Source organism: Caloenas nicobarica, chromosome Z (genome assembly GCF_036013445.1).
Source record: "Caloenas nicobarica isolate bCalNic1 chromosome Z, bCalNic1.hap1, whole genome shotgun sequence".
In the NCBI taxonomy this organism is placed as follows: domain Eukaryota; kingdom Metazoa; phylum Chordata; class Aves; order Columbiformes; family Columbidae; genus Caloenas; species Caloenas nicobarica.
Window position 1 is genome coordinate 60,351,476 of NC_088284.1, and position 14,092 is coordinate 60,365,567.

The window sequence follows — 14,092 nt, forward strand, 5'->3', positions numbered from 1 at the left end:
GAGTCTCTCTGTTTAAGATGGATGGCACCACTGAAACGCTGCCCTCAGACATCCAGCTTTTACCATTCCAGGTTTACATCTATCCAAGTCAGACTGCAGAAGTCCTGTGGACAGGGAAGGCTCTGTGTATACGAATCACATACTCCTTGCTGTATGACGTAAGAGAGAGACACCGTGCTACCATGCTTGCCTCTAGAGTGTCATGCGTTTTCCTCCAGCATTGGAAGATGCTATCTTTAACGTACTCTAGTTGCAAATACCACCAGCTTTCCTCAATGTATGTGGTCAACTTCCACCTTTCTTCTGCATATTTCACAGGAAACTACCTGGACTTGAGCACGGTGAGATAGCTTTCACTGAGATTCAGGTGTTTCCATTCCACTGTCCTTTAGGAAATTCCCAGCTACTGAGCTTCACAAAAAATGGGAAGCTTGACAAGATCAGACAGGGAAATTTCCAGTCAGGAAGCTTCAAAAATGGGGAGGTTAAAAATATTTTTTATCATTGTCAGTCTAAAATTTTGAGAGTGCCATAGTATTTTCCTCTCCTTCAAGAAGTGAGAAGGGTACAGAACAAAGTATTAGCAATAGAGATTGGGATCGCTCCATTCCCCTTCCCACTTTCTCATGGGGCTGCCAAATTTCAGGCTCCAGGTAAGCAGTAGAAAACCTCTGACCTTTGTGCTTACACAGGCAAGGGAGAAAGTCTAATCCCAGCCAGCTTTTACTCCCAGGCATCCACATTATTACTACAAATGGAGGTTTAAAGCTGATATTTAAAATGCTAAAAAATGTCTATCTGGAGTGTATTTATGCCTGCTCAGTACCCCTGAGGGCTCTGGCTCTTCATCGGGTTTCTAACAACCATTGTATAAATACTACATAGAAATGAGGGAAGAAATACACAGAATAAAGAGGGGAAAAAATCCCTTTGTGTCAGCAAAAAGGGCAGCTCTGGCTGATGTAAATATTTTTATTCTGCAGTGGAAATAATAGAGGGCTATGTAAGATAGTGTAGTTGATAAAGCCAGTTGCTTCTCTCCTGCCTGTCATGATTAAAGCTAACCTGAGGCTCTATGTGATCTCAGCTAATCCTGCAACAAAAGGGCCTTTCGTCCTAAAATCGTTATATCACACTCACTTCCACACACTGCTGTACAGTGAAGAGAGATTCAGCCCTTTTTAAAGTTCTGCTTTGTCCCTTGGCACAAGACGGGGCTTCAGTGACTTAGGAACCAATGTCCTAATTTCAGCTTTCCTGTTTATCACTGCCTAGAGCGCTCTGGAAAATATACCCACTCTTGAATCCCTTGCATCACCTCAGATCATACTGCCCCAAAGTTTTGCCTATGAAGGGCATCTTCTTTGTTCCTTCTGCACATCCAAATAGGGATACAGAAATTTAGTGTAAAATGACTGAGTGTAGAAGAATAAGGAGCAGGAGGCTGAAAGCTGAAGCTAGGCAAATAATTGGAAACCAGGCTCAAATTTTGTATGACTGCCTAAAATTTGAGGAGGGAAGGAAATGCCATAATTTCTGTGCCCTAACATTCTCAACATGAAGACAGAATTTCTTTCAGGGAGCTGTGATCTATCAAACATTAAGGCCTTGGGCTAAACAGAGGGGTAACTTTAAGAGGAATCCTCAGGATGACTTTTAATGGCTTGTTATATACAGGTTAGCCTTAAGTTCTTTATGGACTTTATCTTTATGGATAAATATTTCTTCAGTAAAACTCAAGGAGCTGATCACACTAGCCATCCAAAATAAAAAGTATCAAGGCTGAACATGGAAAAAGCAGAGACCTCTCTAAGACAGAATCCTCTCTGTTCTCACTGCTGATTGATGAAAAACAATTCTGATCTATGTTTCGTTATCTGCTCTGTGAAACCTTTGTGATGCATAAGATTACATACAAAAGTCTAAGTACAAAATCCATCTGCATTTTCTCATTAATGTAAACAGGCAAAAGGGAGGAAATAAGGTCATTTTTTTCACGGATTATAAATAAAAGCCATTGGAGCAGTGCTACAGAAGATAACCAAAGAACATTTTAAAATCAGATAAAGTGAGATTTTGATTTTTAAAAAGCAGGGAAGTAACATGTGACTTGCAGTGAACAATTCTCATGGGAATGCTACAAAAAGAAGATCAATTTATGACTGCCAGCACATAAAAATGTATATCTCCAGGCATAACTTAGAAGGATATTCACACCCTCTTCTAACTGGTCTCCTGAAACACCATGTGCTGTCAAACTATGGCATAGATTTTGGAAAATGGGAGAGAAATAGTGACAAGACAAGGGCTGTACACTTACTCCTGCTTATGTAAAGACATAGCAACAACCTGGCAACTATGGCAGGGTTCTGGTCTGCGACTCGCAAGAGACACGTTCTAGTTTTCTGTTACACCCTAACTTGATGAGCTTACTGCAACTCAATTTTTCTGCCTCCTTACTGGGAGATAATAGTCCTTACCTCATTTTAAAATGCATCGTATCAACTGATAGGAACTCAGTGTAAGTGTAGGCTCTTATATGCCATTAAAGGCATAGCCTGCAACCTGATGTGGCCCAGATGTGGAATTAAACATTTTTAACTAGGGACACAAAAACTTGTACAACAAAATCTTCCCATTATGAGACATTATGTCTGTTAACACAGCTTTATTCCTATAATACCTTCAGTTCTTTTTTTTTAAACAAGGTGTCAAATGTTTTTCAACAACGTGACAAGATAATAAAATTGAGAAAGAAATGAAGGTTAAATATGGGATGATCCAAAGTAACTAACAAGCATTGCCTGATTGAAAGCATAGCTGAGATGCACTGCTGAGAGTATTCTGCCATTATATATGTTGGACAGATAGAGAAAAAAGAAAAAAGAAAAGAAAAAGAAAAAGAAAAAGAAAAAGAAAAGAAAAGAAAAGAAAAGAAAAGAAAAGAAAAGAAAAGAAAAGAAAAGAAAAGAAAAGAAAAGAAAAGAAAAGAGAAAAGAAAAGTAAAGAAAAGAAAAGAAAAGAAAAGAAAAGAAAAAAGAAAAGAAAAGAAAAGAAAAGAAAAGGAAAAGAAAAGAAAAGAAAAGAAAAAAGAAAAGAAAAGAAAAGAAAAGAAAGAAAAGAGAAGAAAGAAAAGAAGAAAAGAAAGAGAAAAGAGAAGAAAGAAAAAAAAAAAAGAAGGAGCTGAGGCTTCAGTAACTAGTATTTATCTAGCAAGATTCATAAGGAAATACTTCCTCAAAGTTATACTTCAGTGTTAACTCTTTGAATATCCACTAAAAACTATTTTGTTAACATTTAGTGGCAGATCTGCAGCTCTAGATGTGACTTGCAATTCAGAGGGCCTAATATGTAAGTACTTTCTGGTGCACATTCTTATAATAGTATATTTTTAAATGCTTCACCTTAGAGGATAAAGTAAGTAGAGAACTGGTCTTTCTGGCACTGCTCCAGCACAGTTGAAATTAATTACAGCACTTCCAATGAAAAACATAACAAAAAAATAGCGAAAACCTTTTAGAACTAAGCACTTCTACCATGTAAGAAGGATTCGAGTGGGCACAGCCAAGGTCTGTGAATTAGTAGCTCAGGGCCGATGGATAAGCAGACAGGTAGTGCGGGCAAATAAAGTGAAGGACTGGAGAATCAAAAAGTTTTCCTGATGCTTATCACAAAACAAAATCAGAGAAACAATTACTTAATAACATTGCCCTGGCAGATTTCCCAGTGATGTAAAGCCGGTATTATAAAGCACTGAACCACTGGACCTGCAATACAAAGACTTTCCAGACACTTCATTTTTTCATGGTTGCGTATTGTCCAAATATATATGTGTATGTATATATACATATCAAGTTATATTTTAAAAGCTCACAAAGTATTTGAGGTCATGAGATTCCACATTATACCCTTTGCCTGCATATCAGAAAGACTCAAGAGGCCTACATTAGGCAAATCTGTCAATGGCCTGATGATCTACTGAACAGCAGGCCACCATCCTTTTCTCTAGAAAGTGAGAGTTATAGAATCTCCGTGTTGTGATAGTTATACATCAATATAATATTTTATCTCAGTAATATCTGGATAAATTCAGAATCCTGCTGAATTCTATGTCAAACGGTCATACAATTTATAATGTTTTTATCATTAGTCCTTTATAAAATAATCTATGATACAACATAATACAACATGTTGCAATTCAGAAAAGCTGTATCACTTCCATGGAACTATGTCAATTTACACAATTCAAGGTTTGGCCTACATGGGCATGTATGGGATTACATAAATGCATGTAAATATATATATATAAAATACTCCTTTGATAATGAGAACTATAAAGATGCATGAATGTGTATGCAAACAGATTTCTGTTTCCCTCATCTCATCAAGAGACTGTTCATTAGCTCCCAGTCCTGAACTTCTTTACAGTCAGAACTGATCCTAGATGAACCTTTGAGGAGCTCTGTCACTGGCTTTTGGCTTGTCTTTTACCTTTTTCGTTTCTTCAGGAGACACACAGAACTTTACAAAATGAAAATTATATCTTTACCTGCCTTTTGGGTACCTCAGCTTTGGCTCACAGTTGCCTAGATGTTCCAATCGGTTTGCTGTTATAACTGTACTGTCCCATCTCCTTGAGCATGATAAGTACTATCCTAGCTTATAGCTCACATCAGAGATTTCAACTATTACAAAATGCAGTAATACAGATAAATATAGAGTAGAAAATACAAGGGACACAGAGCATAATTTGCAGTCTTTTAGAAAGTGTTTCTTTCCTACATCATTTTACACTTACAGCAATACTTTTTCATCCAGTGCCTTTGCTCATCAGTGTGAGGAATTCATTGCAACTGAAAGCCAAAACCAAGTCATTACACACTAGTATTTTGACTCCTAAAGTTTACTGTGTTTGCCAAATCTGGATTTCCCAGCAGCAATGGAAGTGGAAAGAGTTTCTCCATATTGAAGTATCCATAGAAACTGCAGGGTTTTTGTATTGTATAGGACTCTCTGCCCAACCTCTTCCATTACTTAAGAATGAAGGAACAGCCAATTCTCTCAGATATATAGACTCAGAATAAATTTTCCCATAACAAACTAACATAAAAGACCCAATCTTCAGCTTTATAAAACTGCTTGATAGATCTACTGTCCCCACATGATGCTGCAGATACAGCATTCATACTACTTATCAAATTAATATCTCTGCTCTGAGATCTATGAATTGTATAGCTTACCAGCTTGTACCAATACTTTAACTAATATTCATTAAATGAAGAGGTGCAATTTGCACTTCAACGCCATAGTATGCATTCATGATCTGGAAGTCTTTATATTTTTATCTCAGCTTTAAGGTAAAAAAACATATAATACAAAATTACTTTTTCAAGTCCAAAGGGGCACGGGGGCACCCAATTTTCATTCAGCCAAAACAAAACCTTAAGTCTTTTAAGTGCTGTGTCTTCCAGCAGTGGCTTGGGAGGGGGACAAAAGCTGTTTTAACTAGAGGTTTGAGGAACAGCAACATGTCTCTGACTAATGGAAGCTTCCTCAAGTCCTTCTCCTCATGTAATATATCCCACACTCATGAGAGCACACTCTTTATGCTGCATTGGAAGCAAGTTGAAGCCACACCAAAGGATATTAGATAATGAACACTCCTAGGTAGCACTGGTTTTGATGTAACTCTCAATGGTGAATCTTAAAGAGTCCCATTACTTCAGCTGATGCAAAAGAAGTAGCATTAACCTGAACAACAAGAATCACTCTCTATCAGATTCACATGGAAAATAAAACGGATAATAATAATAAAGGACTAGAAACTACTAGTTCTGAGTATCCTGATTCCCCAAGGGAGCAAGTACTTGTTTTCCTGACACCACAAAGAAATGTACTCATTTCAGTAATTCAAAACAGATCTAATTTGTTTTACTCACTATATTTTCCAACCTATCTTGGTGCGTGGTTTTTTTTTTTTAATGTGAGATGTTGAACTGAAATAAACAATTTTTTTTCTACCAGGGGAATATCTTGATGATTCCCAAGAATGTCAGTTGTGTGAAGCATCCTGTCAGAAGTGCATCGGACCTGGCCCAGACAACTGTATCAGCTGCCCACTCACGAGGTAATTGTCTCCTAGCACAGTGCAGCACAAAGACCTCACATCGTTGTCAGGAGAAGTGATTATATGGTCTTTACCACTAGCTTGCAATCTGAAGACATAAGTGATGACTAGGGCAAACAAAACTAAGGCAAGTGAGAAAACAAGTGGTAAGTAAAGAAGACAGCCAGCTACACAGGCTGTTTAGCCAGATTATTCCCACAGACAAAGAAAAATTTATTTTAATATGAGAAATAGTCTTTCTTTCATTATCATCATTTCCAAATCATAATTGCTAGAATCACAACAATGACAAATTTAACAACAAAAGCCTAGGTGATATGTAGTTGTACACAGCTATAGAGTTTGGCACAAGGCATGTGTATGGACACTGAGGCTAGCAATCAGCTAATTCAGGCGATATTTATAGCACTTAAACATCTTCCATCCCCTAACTGAGGCATTTTAAGTTAGGCTGATTTTTCTAACCTGTATGAGGAGTGAACAGAACTAGAATGAAGCTTTTCCACAGGACATTGCAGATCAGAGTCTTATGTTTAGGTCATCTTACATCTAATCCAGGAATCTACTGGTTTTGAATACATGTCAATAGCTTTATTCTCACACAGGTAGCTCTGGTTCTGTTGTGTTGTAGCCAGCTGATATTTACACTGGTATGAAATCAGAATCAGGTCCTATAAGGCAGGACCTGCTTAGATTAACCTGCAAATATCTATGACATGACTACGCCAATAAAAGTCACACCAGAACTAGTTGAGTCCAATCAAATTCATAACTGAGGAAACAGTATTGAATTAATGTGTGTTACATCAGAAATGACATTAGCACATGAAATCTGTGCAGAATTTTGGACTGGGGACTGGATTTCTCAATTCACAATTGCATTTAAATTAGATTGTCTGTATTTCCTTGCAACCTATCTTGTGAGTTTTACAGAGAGATATCTGCAAAATGAAGAAGGTACAGAACAATGTCATTAGGCAAAACCACCTAGGCATTTACAGAAATGAGGTCTCAGTGGCCTTTCAGAAGGGTGTTGCTGTCTCCCTCATAACAAGTCTTCTAACAGTTTTCAGTGTTGGTATCTGAGGTTTCCAAGAGCTTTCTCTGCTCCTTCTGCAAATTATGAAAACTCTTAGAAAAAGTCGTATCAAGGCAGTTGGTAGTAAAAAAAATAATAAAGAAAAATTCCACCCAGAGGATAAAGTGTAAATCCTTCCAACAGACATTATTTGTTAGGTACATGAAATAAACCTGTTTAATTGAAACAGAATCCTAAATCCTGTCACTCTTGAGAGCTTCAGATCATGTCTATTGAAGCCAGGAATAAGCGGTCATCAGATAATACAGACTAAAATTCAGAGATGCTGCTTTCCAATGGAGGAACAACTTCTCTAAAAAGAATGAAAAGACTTGGAGGGGGTGGTTACTGAAAATAATGTGAAAATGAAAACACCGCAAAATGTCAGTTCTTTGTGAAAATTCAGCAGTGGGTGTCACCGTATTTCACAATAAAACCGTTGTCAGATCATCTTCTTGTTTGACAATTCAAAATGCTGTTACCTGGTTTTTACTAAAAAATAGGGAATTTTAGTTTTTTGTCCAGGTAAACTAATTTTCACAAAATTCCTCATCCATCTGTTTACTGTTTGAGCTACAAATGCTAGTGACGAGATCCAGCCTGCTGCTGTCTTTCATTAGGGGCAACATAACAAGAAGCAAGGAAAATATACTTTACCACTGTGTCAGCTGTTTGTAGGGATGCCTGTCATTACAGCTAGTAAATGCAGTAGAATACAGTAATGTTTTCATGTCGTGTAAGCATAGCCCAGCTACCTCCAATACTTCTGTTACACTGTCCCATTTGCACAGATACCAATCAGAGAGGGCTGCAGTCCCCATGAAGAGATGAAAAATCATATTGAACACACAGGCATAGCTAGATGAGCTACAGTTTTCATAGGACTATGTTACTGTCAGAATCCAGTACAGAGATGTATCTTTGCTGAATACTACTCCCTGATTCCCTTCAGCAGCCTGCCTTCACCCTCACAAGTGTTTTTAATCAATTCCTAAGTTTTCTTTGTTACGTGTACTTCAGGAAGGCTGTTTGCATGATAGCCTATTCGTCTATCTTCACACTTCATAAGCCTAGAATTTTCCAATCATTGTAAATTTTAAATGCTTTCAAAGACTATTTGACAAAATTGGTTTTAAACTTTGCGGATATTTTACTCCTCTTCTTTCAGAATAAATCTGACAATGACCATAGCAACTCAAATTTATGAAGGCATATTGCAGACATTCTCTAATGCCATTGGCTGGCTCCACAGACGCATGCACTACCTTAATGTTATGGAAAGCTTATTGTTCCCTAGGTGTGCAAACAAGCTGATGGTCTCAAAATCTGCACTAAGATCCTGAATGGTACTCAGCTTCTCTACATATTGAGTCCCAAGTCCTCAAATATCAAACTGGTCAAAGCAGTTAATTGTGGAAGATTGCAGTCTCGCTTCTCTTACTTTCTTAATATTGAAAACACTGTCAAATTCTACCCAACTTGTTTAATACTATTTTAATAGTCATATCTTTATTGGTATTTTTACACTTTTCTCTCAAACAGAGTAAAACCAGTAGACATTAAGCAGTGGTGAAAAATGGACCAGAAATTTTCATCACATAAAAGTATTCTGTAGCAGATATTTTATGACCCAGCAAAAGGGGAACATTTAGCAGTAAAACTGTTTAGCATTTGCAGATATGCAAGTGTAAAAATGCAGCTCCTAAAGGCCAAGATTCAGATAGATGTTTGACTTTATGTACAAAGCCATTGCAGTGAAGCTATAGTACTGTTCACAGAAAGCCTTTAAATCAAAACTAATAGGAAACTTCAACAAATAGATTATTCCTTCACAGAGAAAGACCAAGTCTTGCCTTCCTTCTAACAAACATTAAGTGTCTGCTGCAGGGATTGTGGTAGAAGAACACCTAGATATAGGACCAAAAGGTGATTTTTCTCAGAAAATTCTCCAAAAAAAAATAAACTCTGAAGTCTAAGATCCAGGATCAAAACTCGGTTGACTTTCCACTTAGTAAATGCTGCCAATAAGACCAGGAAATCTAAGGAGTAATGTGCAAATACTCTCACAAATAGAGTGAAAGAAGAATACCTTGGATTTCTTGTTAGTTTCCTTTAAATTTTAAGAACAAGTAGTTGCTGAATTTGTAATTATGCCTCTCTCTGCCTCAAAAGAGTCTTTGACGATGGTGGCTGTGTTATGCAATGTCCCAGAGGAAAGTTTGAATTCAAGGGACAATGTCATTTTTGCCATCACACCTGCATGGACTGCAGTGGAAGTGAACCTAATAAATGCACCTCTTGTGGAACAGGTAAGAAGGATTTCCCACTGGAGCTTTTTCCCCTTCCTTGGCCTTGAAGTCCCTTTTTCCCTCTGCTCTCAGGGTCAGTTGTTAGAGCCAATAAAATAAGTAGTCCTTTTGTTATCGATCTGCATCATAATCTTGTTTTAACCCTGAAGGGAGCTGGAACTCTATTTTTTTAAAAGTACAAGAAAATACAACTCTGCATTGTCCTTGCATCTTTATGCATTTGTCTTGGTACATTTTGAATAGAAGCTATTAATATGTTAACAGAAACAGAAGGAGTAACAGGTGCGGTGGGAAAGGACAGAAAACCCACATAGCCTGCCTCTGGAAAAGAAAGCATCATATATGTCTTCCTCAGACTCTGCACAGTATGTGCTACACTGAAATGGAGCAAATTTGCTTGCACAAACAGTCAGGGAGCCAGCATGCTTTACAAAACATCTGCCTGGGGAAGGCAAAGAAACAAGCAGGGTGGGTTCTACCGCAGGCCGCTGTGTCCCTACAGCTGGACAAACGGAGCCTGTGAAGAGAAGCTTACCGCTAACACACACATAAACTTGCCTTTTTGACACATTATTAAAGAGCTCAGATTGAGAGAGAGGGTAATACCGTTAAATTTGTGGATGTTCCATTTGTGGATGGTCCTTAATGACCCAGGCTTTATTCAGTAATAACTGTCCAGATAAAAAGAAAATACAAGTATGGCTGGCATTAATTTGTCATACTGATGATGAGACTGTCTCGCTTACTTTGGGAATGTGACTGGGTAGATGAAATTTTCAAATGGTACTTCAGGTCCCATGTGAAGGACAGGTTTGTATGTAAAACTGTTCCCCAAGTTTCTCCCTATGGTGGACAGCAATATAATTTTCTGTATTTTCTGTGTGTCAAGAAATGAAGACATTGATAAGAGCCACACTCTTAGGAGGCTGGAAAAGATAATTCTAAATATTTTTACATTAAAAGTAAAAGACGTAAAGTCTGAATAGTTCTGTTTTCTCTGCAGTTTCAAAAGTAAATCATAGTAAGCAAATTCTTGCCTTATAGTTAAAGCAATCAAACACACCTAGCAGAATAATGTATGTAATTTATACTGTAGGGTTACCCATTAGAAAACTCCTCATGTTGCAGCACAGGGCACATGGAGTTGTAGGTGTCTTCACAGGTTTCATTCAGAAGCATTTGATGTAGGAGTCCTTCCAGTTCCCCACGCACTAGAGAATGCGATTGCTCTGATAGAAAATAGATGCATGCTTGCTAATCAGATTAAATCCAAATTATTGCAGAGCCTAGCAGTGACTAGGGTGAGGATTACAATTAAATCTACTTTTCACCCAGGCTGATCCTTTCCAAAGGTGAAGTGGGCAGCTTTGCTTTCCTTGTGGCAATTCTACATCCACATGTACAACACAGTACAAATATTTGCACGTTCACTGCACCGCAACTCGGTAATGGATACCTCTTGATCCTTATTGTATTCAATTGATGGATGGAAACAGTGATTATTCACTAGCATGATACCTTTGTATATCATAAATCTCCATGAACGTGGAAGGTTTGAAGTCATGAACCTTTTATGCGTTTCAGCTCATTTGATGTAAAACTGTACAAATCTAGCAGTCAGCGAACAGTATTAACTCCCATCAGCTGAAGCACCAGTGCTTCATAAAGCTGCTTCTCATGCCCAAATGTCACCTGTCGCTGATGTCTTTTTCCTATTTGCTTGCCACACAGATAGAAGAGGGTTTGAGCGTTTCCTGTATCATGGGGAGTGCAGAGAGAGCTGTCCTCCGGGCTACTTCCATTCACAGCACACCTGTGCGGCTTGCCCTGGCCACTGCGAGGTGTGCCTGGACTCCAGCCACTGCAAAAGATGCTTCAGAGGCTACTACCTCACTCAAAACACATGTCAGAAGCATAGCTGTAGAGAAGGTAAGCACCCTGTGGTAGGGTTTGAGTTAACAAACACTGTGTTTAATTTGTAACAGAAATGTGGTTAAAGGTCTTGGTTCCTGTTTTGAACTGTGCAATCACATCTGATCCTGAAGTCCTTAAAGTCCAGCTCTGATTCTCTTCTAATACTATGTTAATGTAAAATATGAGTGTTCTCCTCAGATTGAGGGAGGTTACACAAGAGCAAATGAGAAAAGAAATTTACGTGAATATTCCTCCTTTTTGGATTTGGATAAAGTTTATTTCCAGGAACATTGCTGGGTGTTTCCAAATGTTAGCCTTCCATTATCTAGAATTACCTGAAAATGGGTGATTTTTCCAAACACAGGTGAAGTGGAAGATCCTGACTCTGAAGATTGCATACCTTGTTCAGATGGATGCCAGAACTGCAAACTGGGTAAATATTCCCTTTATGAATCTTTATTCTTAAGGTAGGGAAAAATTATTCCTGCTCCCTCTCTTGTTAAGAGCCTATGCACATGCTACTGAACAATTAGTCGATATTGTATTTTCTGACCAAGTAAACCATATTTTTCCTGGTGCATTTATTTGTGAACACCATTTCTAAATTCTATCACCTCCAGCAGAAATAAAAATAATTTTTATATTATTTTAGCTATTAATCTTTGCAGCACTTTTTTTTCCTGCTTGAATGCCACACTCAGGCTGAGAGATCTACTGGCCTTCTGAAGCCATTATCAGACACAGAAACTTATGAGAGATGTTCAAAATACCCAGGCCTGAAAATAGATCATTATCCTGTGCTTTTTCTTTAAGAAAATAGACATAAGGACAGACCTTACATTTCATTCAAGAGCAAGTCATTGCAATAGCAATGTTACTACCCAAAAAAATACTAAAACATTTATTCTTTTTTCATGACAGATTAAAAAACAAAATAAATTTTTAAAAAATAATAATAATATGACATTGGCAGAGAGCTTGTTGTCTTCAGACAAACTCAACTTAACTTACTGAACTTGGTCAAATATGTATTGCATAAATGTAAGTGAATGCATCTAGCATAGCTTGTTAAATCTGATGGTGCTTTTGGTCTCAATAGTTCGCCTTCATAGATTATTAAAAATGTTCAAAAAACATCGTAATTCATTGTTTCCACTGTGTTTGCATTGAGAAAATTTTATTTTCTGGGGCTATATGGACAGGAATACAACTGATGTTTTTCAGAGTGCTAAAATTAGAAACTATACGGACTGTCCATCTCCTCCCTGAACTCAGACAGATTTCCACAGACAGAGCAGCTCATACTGGGCCCTCTGGTTTCTCCCACTTGCTTCCTAATGTGTTTTGGGGTCTGGTGTGACGAGTTCTACTGTCAATACCAGGAGACTGAATGTTGCTGTACAGAGGAGAGTGAATAGCAAGAAAGACAACAGTGAAAGAACCCCAGAAAAAAAAAAATCCCACCACTAGTCACAACTGTTTCAATGTTCTTTCTGCTTTTGTGTCAACAACACTTTCCCTGGGAAACAAGACTATCATGAATGCTCATACATGCCAAACTTATATAAAGATTTTCATCACATACCACTTTATTCTTTCTACCAGTCATCCAGTCTAATATGTGGTAACATAAAACTCCTTATGACTCTAGTGGCCAGCCATTCTTCATGAATGCAGTTAAGCCTAATGTTTTCCTCTGTGACTACACCTGTAGCTTTCTATATTGCTGAAAAAACGAGCTGGAGGGACCAAGTTTCAATATGATTGTGACTACACTGTAGTCTCTTTTTGTATAGCATGGTATCCAGATTCACGTCAGCTGTCCAATTGGTTCTGGGAAGAAAAAAAAAGAAATTAAGCGAGAGAATCTCTTTCACTGTCAAACTTTATGGCTGCTATCAGATGTTACTTCCCAATGGTAGTATTTTCTTTGCACTTTCCAATGCTTAGAATCATGGAATCGTGAAACTGTTTTGATTGTAAAAGGCTTGTGACATACAACTCTTTATATCTCTTCTGCATCTGTTTAGTGCCAATCCTTGCTTTGAATTGGGGTGAAATGAACTATGAATAGCAACTTCTCTTAAAAATAGTAATTGTGAGTAATTCAGAGGCTGATTTTCTTTGTATATGACCTTAATAAGCCTGCGTAAGGACACTGCAAGACTGTTCATGGGCAGCTGGCATACAAAAAAAAGGGATTGTACTCATTTACCTTTGTCCTCAGAACATCGGTTGTCTCCTAAATATTAATCATCCATAATATTCACTACATATTTACTCTCAGATTCTTGCACCCAAAGTTCTGATTTAAAATAGGCTTTTCAAAAGCTTCAAAGATAGCACGTAAAACAAAGACTGAATTAACTTCCTCTGCTGAGTAAAGTTGGAAGTATTAAGATTAAAGTGTTTGTAAGAGGCATAGTATCGAGGAAACTCTTCAGCAGTTATGATGCATATATTCTTAAGAGTCAAAGAGGTTGGTTTAATATTAACTCTGTTTGGAACAGAAGCACAGCAGTGGGCTAAAAGCAAGATCCCAAGCAGCTTTTGCACATTACCGTATGTTTCTGAAATAAAGCATGACCTGTAAACTTCAAATTAATCAGGTAGAGTTGCTGGTTTTTCTTGTGTTTCTGCTCTTAATAATCGATGAGTTTTCTG

The 14,092-nt window shown here is 37.7% G+C and overlaps 1 protein-coding gene across 1 annotated transcript in view; it reads left to right on the top strand.

Moving 5' to 3' along the window:
- The window catches only part of PCSK5 (proprotein convertase subtilisin/kexin type 5), a 258,936-nt gene that overhangs the window by 203,966 nt on the left and 40,878 nt on the right, over positions 1-14,092 (top strand). Inside the window, exons 21-24 of the mRNA XM_065655390.1 lie at positions 6,025-6,127; positions 9,378-9,514; positions 11,246-11,443; positions 11,793-11,861. Of these exons, the coding sequence (XP_065511462.1) occupies positions 6,025-6,127; positions 9,378-9,514; positions 11,246-11,443; positions 11,793-11,861 (507 nt within the window). The remainder of the gene's footprint in view (positions 1-6,024; positions 6,128-9,377; positions 9,515-11,245; positions 11,444-11,792; positions 11,862-14,092) is intronic.